Raw genomic sequence first — 18,976 nt, forward strand, 5'->3', positions numbered from 1 at the left:
TGCACTGAAAGGTGTGAAAAACACCAAAGAACAAATATGGAAACATACGCACGGGGGCCAATAAGAATATCGAAGTATTATTGCACATCACACTCTTTCTAAAACAAATGTTAGTAGAAGCTTTTTATTTCAGAGCAGTAGGTTATTAAACGTTATTTTCTGGTCACACTCTTAGACAATGAATTGGAAGTTACACTTGACCATTTGTGACCAGGAGGAATCAAAAGGAATGATTCCGACTGCAGTTTTGAAAAACTTTGACCAAGTCAAATGACCGAGTCGAAACATGAAGGTGCAAGTTCGACATTCACGACCTCTGCACACTTAAAGATGCGGTTGCCAGTCAACTTTCTGGAAGATTTTATTTTTGTCTTCATCAGTAAGGAATTTCATGACATTTAAATAACTAGGCTATCACAAGACAAATATGCTAGTCAATTTCACGATATAGGCTACCGTATCACGCGAGAGAACTACTTGCTACACTTCACTATACCACTCAACACCCCAAATTTCTAACTTCTGAATGAAATACGAAATACAAGCACAAATAGACTCACTGTGTTATTCAACAATCCTGCTGCTAACCGGCAAGCAAAACTGAACATTCCTGAGGCTAACAGCTTTCTCCCCAAACGTGCAACTTATCCTGTGAATTTCAGGAATTTAAGACCTTTTTCCATAATCATGCAATTGTGACAGATCTTACCAGAGTTGGAAATCACATTTGTTTCACAAGGGATGACAAATAACATTTTTAGGGCTACGGAAAATATGATCGCACTAAGCGGTAATAACGTAAATTCATGACACGATGAGCGAGGTATTTTTATACAGATTTAATATGATGAGAATCGGGACTTCAAATTTACGATGTACTAAGCGGGAAAATATGTTAATGAGGAACGCACTAACGAGGTTTTACTGTATATTTGTGTGCATTAATTGGGTCATCCTAAAATAAATCAGAGTAATTATTCGTAACAGTCTCAAAGCAAGTAAATGAATTAACTCCTAAATGCACGATGTAACATATCTGCAACAATCTCTTATTTTAAATGATGTGGATCTCATTGGAGGAAATTTTGTGAACTAGTGTGCACCTCCCATGTGTTCCATGACCTCTGACATTGATTGCTCAGTGGTTGTCCGCACTGTGGATTTACAATGGCATTTACTGAGAGCAGGAAGAGGTTACATCATGCTGCATTGAGCTTAAGTTTGGAAATTGTCTTGTCTCACTAAGAGCCATATTTTGAAGACTAAAGACTAAAACGATCACAGATCTAAGTGGAATAACAAATGAAACCGACATAAGTTTCCTGGATGCACTGGGTTCACACACATACACACATTTCGTGCACAAAACAAACAAAAACTGTTACACAGGTTTCCACCAATAACTTGAAGTTATCACTCTGATATTCTGTCCTGAAGTGAGGGAAAGTGAAACCAAGAAAATATGCTGAATAGCAGGTTTATCTACAGTTTTGTCAGTGAATGAGCACACACACAATGTAAGCAAATCGTCTGCAAAAATGAGTAGAAATGTGACTGCCTAGCCGAGGTGGTAAAAGCGTTCTCGGTGTACACGGAAGGATGTGGGTTCAATTCCCCACCAGGAAGCCTAATATTTTTTTTAAAAAAGAGAGAGAGAGATTTCCACTTCTGTAGGTGCACATGGCCTTGAGCTCACACTGCACAGGAGTATCAGGTTAATTGCTGGCGCAAAAGTGATCGGGCATAGTGATAACTGCTTAGTGTCGAGGTCATAATTTATGATCTTCATGATTTCCATGTTGATTTCCCAGTTTCAGTAGCTTTAACTTTATTTTGGACACTTCCACCTAATCAACACTTACAAATTGTGTTATAGAATTTTATTCTATCTCGTTTACAGTATAACTAGTTTTGGTCTCTTGTTTAGACCATCCTCAGTTACTATGATAAACTTAAGAACCATACATTTCAAACTAAAAACAACAATAAAAATTCTATATTATAAAATTTACATTCCTTTTCTTGGCAATGTCTTCAAGAATTAAAAAACACAATTTAAATGTCCATTTTGTAACATTATAAAATCTCTGTTGTTGTCCTGCAAATTTGTGAACACATTAAAATACAATTTAAAACCTTAATCTTCACTCGACGTTTTACACCAATTTTAATAACGACTATTTAAGTTTTGCACTACTCAATTGTATCTTCAAATGAATTTTTAAAAATCCACAATGCATTATAATTCCATGTGGCTATTCCTAGCCTGGTGCCTTGTTTTACACTGTACTGTTGCCGATGGATAAGTGTGAATGGGTAAAAACAATTATCTAAAATATAAAATACGTAAGAGACAACAATTTCCCCTATATCCTCGTTTTGATTTGGATACATTCGTTTTAAATGGTAGCAGTTGAGTGTTGTCAAAGTTAGAAGTCCTGGAGAAATTTCTTGTTGTTTCATGAGTCAAATGCACCAGCATGAAAATGGGAAAACAGACCACGTTTTATCACTGAGTTTCCCAAAAATGAATTTTGTGAAAGGAACTCTTTCTCATGTTGACCTTGCCGGTGTGTTACAAGATGAATGACAAGAGAAATTTTATGAAGTCACAAAATGGATGTTTAAATTGTGTTTTTTAATTCTTGAAGAAATCACCAAGAAAAGGAATGTAATTTTTATAATACAGAATTTTTATCATTGTTTACAGTTTGTAATGTATGGTTCTAAAGTTTATCATTGTAACTGAGGATGGTTTCAACAATGGACCGAAACCAGTTCCACTGTACATGAGATAGAATAAAGTTGTATAACACAATTCGTAAGTGCTGATTAAGTGGAAGTGTCCAAAACAAAATTAAAGTTACTGAAAATAGTACTGAGGTTACGAACAGTGGGAGCCTTTACCTCCACCTCCTCCAAGAGCCTTCATGGCCTGCACGGAGATGACTTTGCTTCAAATGAGTGGAAAGAAAAAAGAAATAACGCTTGTTTCTGTATATACTGTACAAAGTAACGTGTTGATTCTGAAGTAATACTTCTCCATGATGTAGCACATATACAACATGCAAAATATCTCTTTGCTCTTTAAACTACAGTCAGGGAATTTTTAAATCATTCCTCCCTTGGTATAAACCTTCCAGGGAATCCAAAAATTATTCTCTTAAAAAATTAAATATCATGCATTAAGGGTAAATGTCAATCTAACATACCTAATACTGGACGCTTTCAACTCGCAATTGTCCTTCTCCAGAGGGATGATCTTGAAGAGGCCATCGTACAGGCGCAGCCCGATAACTCTGGCTTCAGGATCAATGACAGCTATTATACCAGTCTCTGAAGGTTTGCCTATTCTGTCGGCTACATTGCCGTGAGCTTTGGTTATGATCTCCAGGTTCTCGCCTTCCCCAACACATTCCAGGATCATCGCATTGTACCGAGCTGTCACAATAAACAGCAGGTCCTTCTTCTCTTGCTATAAGTATGTTACAAGTTTCACTTAATTTCAATACAAACAAGCAATGCTAAAAGTATTCATAATCATGCATTTATTTATAGTAAAATCCTGATATTTTATGCCTACATAATAATGTGATCCTGTGTAATGCATAGTCAATACGCCTTCTGTTGACACCTCCATTGCCAGTTTATTTAAAATAACCCCTACATTATGAGAGTATAACCTATTTAAAGTGTGAATGTAAACCTTCATAAAGTTAATACATTTGTAACTGAGGCAGGTCACAAGTAATGATCAAAACATGTCCTACTATCTCAATTCACTTTTATATATTAAAATTGTAAAGTTTTAAAAGGTGTGAAAAAAAATTATTATTCAAATTATAAGCATATACAGTAATTAATTTGAATTAACCCAGATGTGACGGGGCCCTGAACCAAAGGGGTAACCCACTGATAATTCAGCCTAAGGAACCAAACAAATTTTATGAATTCTAATACCCTCCATAAACCTCTACGACTGTCTGAACTTTATGAATTCAAATACCCTCCATAAACCTCTACGACTGTCTGAACTGTCAGCCCTACATGCGCATTAGAAAGAAAAACAGATTAACAGCAACGCTGACAATGTGGTGTACAAAAACCTTAAAACACTATCAAACTGACTACTTAAGAACAGATCATGTAACTTTTAAGCTTCCATTTAACAGAAGAGTTGGCCGTGTGATTAGGGACACACAACTGTGAGCTTGCATCCCGGAGATAGTGGGTTTGAACCCCACTGTCGGCAGCCCTGCAGATGATTTTCCATCATTTCCTATTTTCACACCAGGCAAATGCTGGGACTGTAATGGTTTAATATTAAGGCCATGGCCGCTTCCTTCCTCCTCCTAGGACTTTCCTATTCCATCATTGTCATAAGACCTACCTGTGTCGGTGCAATGTAAAACAAATTTTTAAAAAAAGCTTCCACTATGCAGATGGTGGGTTTGAACCGACCATTGACAGCCCTTTTATTATTTATAAGCTTCATGTCCGTATTGATTGGTATCACTATATAGAAATAATATGAATCATCACCTTATCAATACACTATTTTATTTACTACCAAACTGGTAAATAGGGTCAATACCGGTTTCGACCCCTATGGGGTCATCCTCAGTTGACACATATAAATATCTATAAAAACATCACATATAATAGTTAAAGTTTAAAATCGATGGGTCATTAGTATACTGGTAAGTACATATGCATGTATTATGGAATTTATAAAATTGTTCTATTAGAGCTATTATGTAGATTTTCTGTTTCTTTGTAAACAGTATCAAAAGTATTGTATTGGATGTGGTTCATCCATTTGACAAAATGCTAGTGGATTGAATATGTACATTTGCTGAGAGGTACATGCTATTCTATTTTACAATTTTTGTTTTACATAATATGGGGTAAAATTATTACATTTGCACATATATGGTGATATTAGGTACAATGTAGGGTGTTAAAGAGGTACTATTTGAATTTTCAGTATCCTGATTAAGTTTGTTCTATTAGAGCTATTATGTAGATTTTCTGTTTCTTTGTAAACAGTATCAAAATTATTGTATTGGATGTGGTTCATCCATTTGACAAAATGCTAATGGATTGAATATGTACATTTGCTGAGAGGTACATGCTATTCTATTTTACAATTTTTGTTTTACATAATATGGGGTAAAATTATTACATTTGCACATATATGGTGATATTAGGTACAATGTAGGGTGTTAAATATGTACTATTGAATTTTCAGTATCCTGATTACATTTCATGTAGTGGTTGTAAAGTTTACTGATTCACTTGTTTAGTTCAGTTAAATGCATAATGACCTTGTTGGTTTGAATTCTTAAAATTAAAATGTTGGTATGTAATACCTAGTTAACATGAATCCTTAATATTAATATATAAGTTTGTAGCACCTCTTATTCCCGTTTTCAGTCTTAAAATAGAATTGTGTCTTGACACTTTATTTTGTTAGACATATAAAAGTCTTGCTAAGATAAAACTTTGGGGCTAAAACCGGTATGAAATACTTATTTAAAATACATTAGATAATGGTATTGATATGTGGTGCTATGTGCATCTTCAAAAAATCTAAATGAAATATAAATATAAATTGGTGACAGTACTGTAGGTTGTTGTATTGTAGGTCTATTAAAATATATGTTTACTTGAATAGGATCGATCACATGCTGTACGCGTTACGAGTGAAATTGCATAATATATTATAGTAATAACTGGTAATTATGTAGGATACTGCTGTTGTAGTTGGAAATCTTGAATATCATTGAGAAAATGTTCTCATCTTGTCGCGTGTCGAATACAGGTTGAGTAGGTCACCATTAAGAGATGAAGTGCATATTGGATGTCGTATATCTAAATTAGGTTGTACGTTGGTTGTATCGTGGAGACGTGTCTGAGACAGCCATACAGAGCACACGATCCTAACAGCCAACATATATTAATTTACAACACGTCTCCACGATACAACCAACGTACAACCTAATTTAGATATACGACATCCAATATGCACTTCATCTCTTAATGGTGACCTACTCAACCTGTATTCGACACGCGACAAGATGAGAACATTTTCTCAATGATATTCAAGATTTCCAACTACAACAGCAGTATCCTACATAATTACCAGTTGTTACTATAATATATTATGCAATTTCACTCGTAACGCGTACAGCATGTGATCGATCCTATTCAAGTAAACATATATTTTAATAGACCTACAATACAACAACCTACAGTACTGTCACCAATTTATATTTATATTTCATTTAGATTTTTTGAAGATGCACATAGCACCACATATCAATACCATTATCTAATGTATTTTGAATAAGTATTTCATACCGGTTTTAGCCCCAAAGTTTTATCTTAGCAAGACTTTTATATGTCTAACAAAATAAAGTGTCAAGACACAATTCTATTTTAAGACTGAAAACGGCAATAAGAGGTGCTACAAACTTATATATTAATATTAAGGATTCATGTTAACTAGGTATTACATACCAACATTTTAATTTTAAGAATTCAAACCAACAAGGTCATTATGCATTTAACTGAACTAAACAAGTGAATCAGTAAACTTTACAACCACTACATGAAATGTAATCAGGATACTGAAAATTCAATAGTACATATTTAACACCCTACATTGTACCTAATATCACCATATATGTGCAAATGTAATAATTTTACCCCATATTATGTAAAACAAAAATTGTAAAATAGAATAGCATGTACCTCTCAGCAAATGTACATATTCAATCCATTAGCATTTTGTCAAATGGATGAACCACATCCAATACAATACTTTTGATACTGTTTACAAAGAAACAGAAAATCTACATAATAGCTCTAATAGAACAAACTTAATCAGGATACTGAAAATTCAAATAGTACCTCTTTAACACCCTACATTGTACCTAATATCACCATATATGTGCAAATGTAATAATTTTACCCCATATTATGTAAAACAAAAATTGTAAAATAGAATAGCATGTACCTCTCAGCAAATGTACATATTCAATCCACTAGCATTTTGTCAAATGGATGAACCACATCCAATACAATACTTTTGATACTGTTTACAAAGAAACAGAAAATCTACATAATAGCTCTAATAGAACAATTTTATAAATTCCATAATACATGCATATGTACTTACCAGTATACTTTTTTTTTTTTTTTGCTATGGGCTTTACGTCGCACCGACACAGAAAGGTCTTATGGCGACGATACCAGTATACTAATGACCCATCAATTTTAAACTTTAACTATTATATGTGATGTTTTTATAGATATTTATATGTGTCAACTGAGGATGACCCCATAGGGGTCGAAACCGGTATTGACCCTATTTACCAGTTTGGTAGTAAATAAAATAGTGTATTGATAAGGTGGTGATTCATATTATTTCTATACATTGACAGCCCTGACGATGGATTTCCGTAGCTTACCATTTTCACACCAGTCAAATGCGGGACTGTACCTTAATTAAGGCCAAGATCAATTCTTTCCTAGTCCTAGCTCTTTCCTATCCCATCGTAACTGGAAACCATGAGTTAATGTGATATTCAACCGCTACTACAACCAACGATTTTTAAAAAATCCACGATGCATTATAATTCCATGTGGCTATTCCTAGCCTGGTACAGCCCTTGTAAGGCAGACCCTCCATTGAGGGTGGGTGGCATTAGCCGTGTTTGGGAACTGTGTCTTGTGTGGTGGAGGATAGTGCTGTGTGTGGTGTGAGAGTTGCAGGAATGGTGGGAACGCTACAAATACCCAGTCCCTGAGCCAAGGAAAAAATCCACAGTCCCTGCTCTTCAGGCAAGCAACTCAACGCTGAAATCATCCTAGGGATATGAGCTATGAATTTTAGGTAAATAAAATATAATAAAGTATGAGATTGTATTCCTTATTTATTCCTAAAAATTACCATCATTTTCTTAATCATCTTTGCCTTTTCTTACCACTACGAGTGCTAATGCGAATCAATGCATTGTTTCACTTAAGCAACACTACACAATGTGAGTCATGCAGAGTTTCACATAAGCCATTATTGATGATGATGATGATGCTTGTTGTTTAAAGGGGACTAACATCTAGGTCATCGGCCCTAAGCCCTTAGTAACTACATTTCGTGTGGACATTTTTCAAAAAATCAAAAAATTGTCTGAGGAACAAATTAAAGAAAGAATTATGTAAATAAGTTAATATGGCTAGGATTTGAATCAAAAAAGAAAACGAGTACAGAAACAAGCGATTTTAGACTGTTTTTTTGGAACTGCATTTAGGCCGGAAGTGATTTTTTTTTTTTAATACTGTAGTTTGATAGAGCTATCCAAGACTCACAATTTAACCCTTCAAATTTTGGCACAACTGAGGAAATTGCTTAATTTTACATTTTTCGTAGTATGGGGACCCATACTTTGTCTGCTAAGAAATGTTTTCAACATTTAAAAAAATCAAAAGTTAAAATATCCCACCCAGCCAGGAATCGAACCCAGGGTCCTCTGTACCGAAGGCGCGCTGACCATTTAGCCAAGGAGCCGGACCACACAATCTATTCAGATTACAATACAGTAATTAGTCTATAGCAAAATTTAGAAAAAAGTGAACCTGCTTACATAAAAAGGAAAGATGCCAGGAGCACTTCCTTGAAAAATGTTAGCTATCTTTAAAACACAATATTACAGTTTGTACAACTTGAAAAACAACCCTGAAACATAATAACATATCACATGATGAAAAAAAATGAAAAAACAACAACAACAAATGCAGATTTTCCTCTTTTCTAAAAGCTAGATCAGCGAGAAATGACCATTTTTAAAGTTTCTATATTACAATTTTTATTACTGAAATTTCCCGAAAGGGATGGTTACCATGAAACCAATACAATACAGTAATTAGTCTATAGCAAAAATTAGAAAAAATTGAGCCTGCTTACATAAAAAGGAAAACAGAAGCAGCAAAAACAATAGAACTTACCGGTGCTCTGAAAAACTTCATAACTGCCACTTTTCCATAAAGTCCCACTTCTTTCAAGGGCCGCAGCCCTTCTGGAGTGACTAAATATATCTCCAGACGTGTATTTTTTGCAAGGATAAGGTTTAAGTCACTGGGAGATGTAAAATTCCCTGGAAAATATAAATTCTATTTTCAGCAATGAACTCTTCTCAAAAATATTAAAGTATGTGATGAAAATCAAATACAATAAAATATGTGAAATGCATATATAATGATAAATTTTGGGATCTATAGGACTGTGAATCGGAGCGAAGGTCTAAGGAGTACCCCCAAAACAAAGCGTTGTATGTCTCTTGTCTCTCCAGGGAGGTGCGAGAAGTGGATGGAGGTCAATGATCCAGAGCCTGACCTAAGAGCTCCCTGTGTAAGGATGATGGAGCAAGAAGAAGATACACTGTCACAGATTGGTCTTATAGCGATGAAGATGGGATAGGAAAGGGCTAGGAGTGGGCAGGAAGCAGCCGTGGCCTTAATTAAGGTACAGCCCCAGAATTTGCCTTGTGTGAAAATGGGATACCACAGAAAACCATCTTCCGGGCTGCCGACAGTGGGGTTCGAACCCACTATCTCCCGAATAGAAGCTCACAGCCGTACACCCTTTACTGCACAGCCAACTCACTCAGTAAAGAAGATACAGGAACTGCACGAAACTTAAGGTGACCAGACTGCCTTAGCCAGTTACAACCTGGTGTCTCCACGGTTTTATGGGGGACACATAAATGTCCTGCTTTAGTGGAAGAAAATAGTTCTGACCAACTTAGGTGAGAAATAGGAGGAAAGGATGAGAAACAGTGTTCTTCCCATCTTTGCCAGTTCTTGTCTTTAAAAAAAATATATATTGATTTGGACCTATTAGCACAGACTATTTTGAATATCGTAGGGTTTTCTTTTTACACTTGTGAGAGTAAACTGCAGCAATCGTCTTGCGATTTCTACTTGTTTAGCATCGCACTAACACATCGCAGGTTTTCTGAAAAGGAAGGACGGAAAAGGGCGAGGATTGGGAAGGTAGTGGCCGTGGCCTTAATTGAGATACAGCATTTGCCTGGTGTAAAATTGGAAAACCACCTTCAGGGCTACTGACGGTGGTATTCAAACCCATTATCTCCCAAATGCAAGCTCACAGATGCGCGCCCCTAACCGCATGACCAACTCACTCGATGACTTGCCATTTCAATGAACCGGAAAATCTCTCTTGGCTGAAATTAAAGGAAAATCTGTTTCATGAACAAATAGTATCTGTGTTTGAAGTTCTTTTTAATGGATTCAGCAGTATTCCAACTGATCAATAATGGAACAGTGATAGGACCGATTCTTTTTCTGTTATATATCAATGATTTGAGTGGGCTAAACTGTAATGCAAAAATTTATTCATATACTGATGACACGGTAGTCACAGTCATGGGTGAAACTCGGGAGGACACCTTCAACAGAGCTAAAGAAGCCTTAATCATAATTCAGAAATGGCTAAACAACCACCTTCTCACTTTAAATGAAAAACAAAATTCCTTTGCTTCTTGCATAATAAAACAATGCAACCCTCAGACAACCTAACACTAAGACTCCACACACCAACTTGCAAAAATACTCAAAGCTGCAACTGTTATACTTTACAGAACTCAATAAATGTTTCATACCTAGGGATAATTATAGATAGTTATCTGAAATGGAATTTTCATACATCAAATTTGATCATTAAACTTCAGAAATTTATATATTCTACAAAATTAGAAATGTTATTTCAACAAAAGCCTTGAAGTACTGTATGTGTACTTTGCCTTAGTTCAATTGCAACTGCAATATGGAATTAACAGTTGGGGTGGAATACTTGATTCACACTTGGCTCAGGTAAATACATGCCAGAACTACATACTGAAAGTCATGTACAAAAAGCCACTGATGTTTCCAACATATAAACTGTTCCAGCAAAGCATGGTACTTAATATACGGCAGCTACTTGTGCAGTCAGTGACCCTATACATGCATAAAAATTTTAACCTCTTCTGCAAAGAACACAAGTCAAAAATTTGCACTAGGCTGCAAGGCAGAACTGGAATAAGTATACCATGCCGGAACACTTTACTTGGACAAAGAAATCTAAGTTGTCTAGGGCCACGGTCCATGGATATGCAATGCATTACCTGTTGACGTGATCAGTGGCAACCAGAATTCCCTGAACAAAAAGCTATTCAATGGCTCATTAACAATTATTACAAAGTAGACCAACTTATAAATTTCCATTATAATATTTAAATCAACTAGCACACTATTCCTCTCTACTAAGAAACCAACCTTCTCCTTAACCCATGTCTCTCATTTCCAGCTTCCTGTTTATTACACCAAATGCAGAAAAACAGTTCATAAAATTACTGTAGTACAATATCACCAAAATTATAATGGAGTAAATGATATTCACTAGATGCCATGATGTACATAATCTAGCTATTGTATTTTTGAAGCCTACACGCACGTTTACCTTATGTGGGATTCATACTGTATCTTTTACTACCTCTGTATGTATATGAGGGTACTGATCGTGAATAAAAATGTTTAAAGTAAAAAATAAAATAAACATTTTTTTTACAAATTTAACTATGTTAAAAAGTATGTCATCAAAGAAGGAAAGAATATAGTAACTTCAAAACTCCTGTCAATCAATGATCAGTAGAAATGTTCAGCCATTTTTCAAAAGATGCATTCCTAAGACTTACAAGTATTTTTTTTGTCTTTCTGAGTCAAATGCCCCTACATATAATACTTCATTAAGGACAGTGACCCTCAACAGATTTGCCATAAGACAAAGTATTGTACGATTTTTATGTTTTGGAATATAGATGGTTCCTTAAAAGAAGCACGGACCCACAAACGGCTGCCTCGGCAATCGTGGCTAGGTATATTTCCATGAGGGCAAACCTCTTCCAAAACTCGGCCATCATCCTCAGTATGTACCCACTTACACTCCGTAAACAGTGACAGAGTTTACATGATATTTCTCCATATGTAATTGAATACTGGAACGTAGATTGCCTCCTTCTCAGAGTGCACTGTTGGGTCCAATATTACAGAACAATCTCTCTGTTTATCGATGGCTCCAATATCTACTTTTCTCATGCTACCATTTTCAGCTAGTTCACTTCTTCATCGAAAACAAGTATTCACATGCCAAATCCCAACTGAAGACTAAAACAGAGAAGACTATACCGGAACAGAAGTGTAATGTTGGTCTAACCTGTGTAAAGTTTCATGAACAGTTTAAAGGGGACTCACGTGTGCTACTGAAAAACACAGGAGTGATTATGTTAAATGAAGCTGTACTAAATAAATTCTTGTATAGTGTATTTCTAAAGCAAGAATGTGTAATTTCACCTAAACTTTTGGCCCTGTACCTGGCTTTATGGGACAACATCGGCAAACAACACAGGAGTGGAAACTAAATATCAGTATGAAAGGGGGCTTTTCAACCAGGCCAGACTTCTTCTAAAAGATTAACCTGTTCCACCCCTGTTGCAGAATTGTAATATGCAAATGACAATGCTTCTCTGAGGCCATGATTTTGGGGGTTAGTACACGGCATCCTTCAGCAACACAATTAGGACGTGAGTGGATTAAAACCTCATTCTTGGCTTTTCTAAAAAATGGTAATCTGTGGTTTCCCACCACAACTCCAGGTGTATACAGCATGGTTGTAACTTAGGACAGTAAACCTTAGCGGGAACATGCTCAACAACAGCCAGGTACTGGTTCCACTCCTCTTTAATCTCGACAAGCAAGTCTGATTTACCAATAACTGAATCCAGCAAGTTCTGCTAAGCTGGCCAGAAGACATACAGTACGCGCACCTTTTCTTGAGCCCTGGTTCCCATTCGTTACTATGGAGATCCGGGCTCAAGAAAAGGTGCGCGTACTATAAGAGCTTCAAGTACAGAAAGTTCTAGAAATCCTTGGCAACAACTTCAAGAAGTGGACACTATAGCCAACAACAGCAGGGCAGACTAATATGATACACAATACCTGGTAAAATATTCTAAGCACCTGCCAGTTTTTCTGCTTTATGTTACTGAAGTTCATATCGGCTATTATTTAAAAGTATATGGTCATATTGTTACTATCATCATGAACATGATCATCGAAAAAATGTTAGGACCTACATTAACACTAACAACAATAACCCAATATAATTAATATTTGCTAGCTAATAAGGTTCTCCTTGTATTAATCATGAAACTATAAATCCAAGCAGTTCCGAAAACAGTTGATAGATGGTATTAGTGCATGAATGAAGTCAACACTGGAGTCTAGTGTGTCGGAGGCAGTAGTCACGACTCTTCACGGCTCCGTTTGAAACCCATCCCTCTAGTGTGTCGGAGGCAGCAGTCACGACTCTTTACGGCTCAGTTTGAAACCCATCCCTCTAGTGTGTCGGAGGCAGCAGTCACGACTCTTCGCGGCTCCGTTTGAAACCCATCCCTATCTTACAGTCACTTTTTGAATTCTCAGATAACTTTCTACCAAAGTGCAAGGATACCAGCTACCATTACGTAGCATTACATGAGCTGACAGGAAACATATTCTAAGAGACATGGAATATTTTTCACTGCATTTCATTCAATCATGGACAGTGATGAGGAATTTGATTTACAGTAAAATGGAGCAGAGAGTGATGTTACAGACCTATTTATGACCAATGGAGAATTCCGCCACCCCGTTTTCATTTCCCTTTCTTTGTGACTGTCCCTTTCCTCCTACTATATTACTTTCTCAGAGCTGAAACATTCTTGAGAAGTCAAGTTGGACTTGACCAAGATCAGGGTTACGGAAGATCATATCATGGACAGAAACCGATTTAGACAACTCGTCAAAAAGTTCCAGTTACCAGGAGACTGGGGAAAGACTAGAGAGAAAAGGGAGATCTTATAAAGAAAAACAGAAGGAAATATGAGAAAGGATGAAAAGATACTGGCAGAGAAGGCTAAAAATAATGCAAAGATCGTCAACGTGGTCCTTTAGATTGCCAAAACGAAACTAAATAAATAAATATGAGGCCTGTTTGAACAATAATAGAACTAGAAATCCTTGGGAACAACTTCAAGAAGTGTATTTACAAGGCGGACCAAACGTATACAATTTTAAATAGTTTTTTAACTGCTTTAACTAGGCATTTGTTGCATATTTCCAAAACAATTACTTATTGCTCAGCAGATGTAAATTTGCAAGTGTTCACAGTAAATGTTGTGGTGGTCTCCATACTGAGAGCAGTACATCAAAATTTGCTTCTACTCTCATCTCAGATTTTGGTAGTTGGTATTCTATTGTTTATATATAGATGTTAACAGTAGAATAACAAGCTTGTCTACTGCGTAAAGTATAATAGATGTATGATGTTCCCTCGAGTCCTCGCGGGCCTGCTTCTGGCGGCCTTGCTGGTGATGCACCGACTACCAAAATCTGAGATGTTCCCTCCTAGTTAGAACTACTACAAAAAGCAATAACAACTACCGGTGGGCCATCACACATCGCTTCACAACTAGAGTTAAGACAATGTGACTGAACTTCACAAGTGTTTGACTGGTGCAAACAGTTTTAATGACTCGTTTTACCATGAAATTGATTTGTAACAACAGAATTAGTTTGTAAAAGCTTTTTAAGATGAGAAGAGCAGTATTTCAATAATACGTGAATGCTATTTTAGTTATTAGTAGGCCTAGTATGATGTATCAGCTGAAGATGATCTGCATAGATCAAAACTAGTCCCATGATGTATTTAGAAAAAGATAAATATACTTACATACATTATCATTATAGGCTGTTATGCCTTTCAGCGTTCAGTCTGCAAGCCTCTGAGAATTTACTAAACGTCGCCACAATCCTCGATTTGCAACTAGTGTTGTGGCCTCATTTAGTTCTATACCTCTTATCTTTAAATCGTTAGAAACAGAGTCTAACCATCGTCGTCTTGGTCTCCCTCTACTTCTCTTACTCTCCATAACAGAGTCCATTATTCTCCTAGGTAACCTATCCTCCTCCATTCGCCTCACATGACCCCACCACCGAAGCCGGTTTATGCGTACAGCTTCATCCATCGAGTTCATTCCTAAATTAGCCTTTATCTCCTCATTCCGAGTTCCCTCCTGCCATTGTTCCCACCTGTTTGTACCAGCAATCATTCTTGCTACTTTCATGTCTGTTACTTCTAACTTATGAATAAGATATCCTGAGTCCACCCAGCTTTCGCTCCCATAAAGCAAAGTTGGTCTGAAAACAGATCGATGTAAAGATAGTTTCGTCTGGGAGCTGACTTCCTTCTTACAGAATACTGCTGATCGCAACTGCGAGCTCACTGCATTAGCTTTACTACACCTTGATTCAATCTCACTTACTATGTTACCATCCTGGGAAAACACACAACCTAAATACTTGAAATTATCAACCTGTTCTAGCTTTGTATCACCAATCTGACATTCAATTCTGTTGGATTTCTTACCTACTGACATCAATTTAGTCTTCGAGAGGCTAATTTTCATACCATACTCATTGCACCTATTTTCAAGTTCCAAGATGTTAGACTGCAGGCTTTCGGCACAGTCTGCCATTAAGACCAAGTCGTCAGCATAGACCAGCATGCTTACTACATTTCCACCTAACTGAATCCCTCCCTGCCATTTTATACCTTTCAGCATATGATCCATGTAAACTACAAACAGCAAAGGTGAAAGATTACAGCCTTGTCTAACTCCTGTAAGTACCATGAACCAAGAACTCATTCTACCATCAATTCTCACTGAAGCCCAATTGTCAACATAAATGCCTTTGATTGATTTTAATAATCTACCTTTAATTCCATAGTCCCCCAGTACAGCGAACATCTTTTCCCTCGGTACCCTGTCATATGCTTTCTCTAGATCTACGAAACATAAACACAACTGCCTATTCCTCTCGTAGCATTTTTCAATTACCTGGCGCATACTGAAAATCTGATCCTGACAGCCTCTCTGTGGTCTGAAACCACACTGGTTTTCATCCAACTTCCTCTCAACGACTGATCGCACCCTCCCTTCCAAGATGCCTGTGAATACTTTGCCTGGTATACTAATCAATGAGATACCTCGATAGTTGTTGCAATCCTTCCTGTTCCCTTGCTTATAGATAGGTGCAATTACTGCTTTTGTCCAATCTGAAGGTACCTTACCAACACTCCATGCTAATTTTACTACTCTATGAAGCCATTTCATCCCTGCCTTCCCACTATACTTCACCACTTCAGGTCTAATTTCATCTATTCCTGCTGCCTTATGACAATGGAGTTTATTTACTATCCTTTCCACTTCCTCAAGCATAATTTCACCAACACCATTTTCCTCCTCCCCATGAGCTTGACTGTTTGCAACACCACCATGATGATTTCCTTTTACATTGAGATGATGTTCAAAATATTCCCTCCACCTCTCCAGTGATTCCCTGGGATCTGTTATGAGTTCACCTGAATTACTCAAAACACTGTTCATTTCCTTTTTCCCTCCCTTCCTAAGATTCTTTATTACTGTCCAGAAAGGTTTCCCTGCTGCTTGACCTAGCCTTTCCAGGTTATTACCAAAATCTTCCCATGACTTCTTTTTGGATTCAACAACTATTTGTTTCGCTCTGTTTCTTTCATCTACCTACAAATCCCTGTCTGCCTCGGCCCTTGTTTGGACCCATTTCTGATAAGCCTTCTTTTTACGTTTACTGGCTGCTCTCACTTCATCATTCCACCAAGATGTTCGCCTTTTCCCATCTTTACACACAGTTGTTCCTACGCATTCCCTTGCTGTTTCTACTACAGCATCCCTGTATGCCACCCATTCACTTTGTATATTTTTATAGTATTGATTAGGTAGAAATATCAAACTTTTATAATTGAGAAATGTTATTTGGTAATCACTGAATGAGTTTAAATTAATTTTATCCTATAAATTCCCAATGAGTCACCAGAGATCTTCAACATCCCAACATCGTAGAACATGGAGTACTGGTACTGAACTGTTTCATAAAAAAATATCTGAAACTATTTAAATTTTGTAATTAAAAAATACATAATAATTCAGTACCATCTACCCACGTCACCACTTCCTTTGTGGATCAGTGGAAGAGATCCCAAGGTCAAACCTGAGAGAGGTACTTGGAGTTTTGAAAGACAAGGAAAACGCCCAATCGACACTCCATGTCACATGATTCCAAAACGTAACATATCTCTGGTGGCCCACACTAGATGTTTACCCAAATTAATTCATTAAAACTCAACCACAAACTGCCTAACCAAGATCCAACTTACTCTGCAATTTGGCAGAGTAAAACTGTACACTGCAACTGATGGGCAGGCAGCCAAGATGGCATCAAGTTACAAATGCCTGCACACAGTAGCTGAGACAACACAATGATTATCATCGAAACAAGGCAAGCTTGCGGTTTTTAGGACTGTTGATCCTGTGGTCATAGAGAAGAGACCTCCAGTTTGACATGGAATCCTAATTCATTTCATAAATCACATTATTAATATATCCTACTTTATAAGTTTAAAAGTTTGAATTGCTTGGCAGAAACAAAACCAAAATTTTCAACTGTCTTTAATAAAATTCTGTAGTTTTTTATATAGTTTACTAACCACTAGTGAGAACTGTTGTTTACCTAACATTACAGGCACTATATAGCATAAATTTCTCACAAGTAATAGTTCACTACAGTATCATTCAGTTTTTGCACTCCTATTTGCTTTACTTCTGCACAGTAAATCTATTACAAAAACAAAGCGTTTAACCTTAGACTCTCCCAATTAATCTCATACAATTCAGATCTTCTCCAAGCAAAAGTTAGAAAACAGTATGAAGCTTACAACAGAATTATTGGATGACAACACTAATCATAGAAGAAATTATGATCTACACATGCATATTATATAGCCTGCATACTTGAAAGCCCTTGGCCATGATACATCCTTTCAGAAAGTTTAGGGTTCAGTGAGTATGCTATGGTAGTGAATGTTTTCATTCATATGTCTGCCAAGCCCTTGCATCATTTATGGCTCCTCAACAGACCTCACAAAACAAAATTCTTCAGTTCTAATAGGCATAACCGAACTAGACTAACCCTTTGAATGGGTACTTCTTACAGTGCGATAAGGGCATAGTTCTGCAAGAAACAAGTGTCTATATTAACACGAGTCTCCCACAATCCAACCCACTCAGATACTAAGAGAAACATTTCTTTAAAAACCAGTAATATGGTGCATTCTGACTGGAAGCAGGTATTGCCCGCGACATTTTCAGTTACAGATTACAAATGAATCCTTTACAAACGCACAAATGCATCATAAGTGGCATACAGGAAAGACAGGCAGTAAAAACCTAGAAGCTAGCAGTGATAGAACATTTTAACAAATGTCGTCTAAAACAGATTATAGAAAGACATACCAGTAACACATGCTGTAACAGCCGTGGGCTTATGAGCCGTGACAACGTAATGATGAGCCATACTGCAATATTTTATTTCATAAAACAAATATTTCTTACAATTTTAGTATATTACACATTCTCTCATAATAATCTTGTTTTGTTTCACTATATCGAGAGACAATATATCGATATAGTAATGCTTTCCTTTGAGTCTCAAATTCCTTCAGAGTTGTTTATCGAACTGTTTCCATTAGCAAAATATATTTATAATTACGCCACATATTAAATAATATCAAAAATGTACGTAAAATTTCTAAAAGGAAAAACATAATGGTTATATTTATAATCACAAAGGGTAATTCTATTTTACTTCAACATTTCACATTTAAAATGCATAACAAAGACGAAAGAGAACATACAGTCTAATCCGAAAAGTCTGGATTTAAAAACACACATTGACCATCTCTTCTGACTGTATTTAACGAGAATTCATTAAAAGCGTA

The 18,976-nt window shown here is 36.5% G+C and overlaps 1 protein-coding gene across 1 annotated transcript in view; it reads right to left on the reverse strand.

Moving 5' to 3' along the window:
• The window catches only part of pic (DNA damage-binding protein pic), a 148,908-nt gene extending 130,275 nt beyond the window's left edge, over window positions 1-18,633 (reverse strand). The window contains exons 1-3 of the mRNA XM_067156832.2: window positions 18,492-18,633; window positions 9,010-9,158; window positions 3,213-3,475 (exon numbers count right to left, since the gene is read on the reverse strand). Coding sequence (XP_067012933.1) covers window positions 3,213-3,475; window positions 9,010-9,158; window positions 18,492-18,552 — 473 coding nt within the window. The 5' untranslated portion in view covers window positions 18,553-18,633. The remainder of the gene's footprint in view (window positions 1-3,212; window positions 3,476-9,009; window positions 9,159-18,491) is intronic.
• Between the last annotated feature and the right edge of the window lie 343 nt (window positions 18,634-18,976).

Source organism: Anabrus simplex, chromosome 12, assembly GCF_040414725.1.
Source record: "Anabrus simplex isolate iqAnaSimp1 chromosome 12, ASM4041472v1, whole genome shotgun sequence".
Taxonomy (NCBI): Eukaryota; Metazoa; Arthropoda; class Insecta; order Orthoptera; family Tettigoniidae; genus Anabrus; species Anabrus simplex.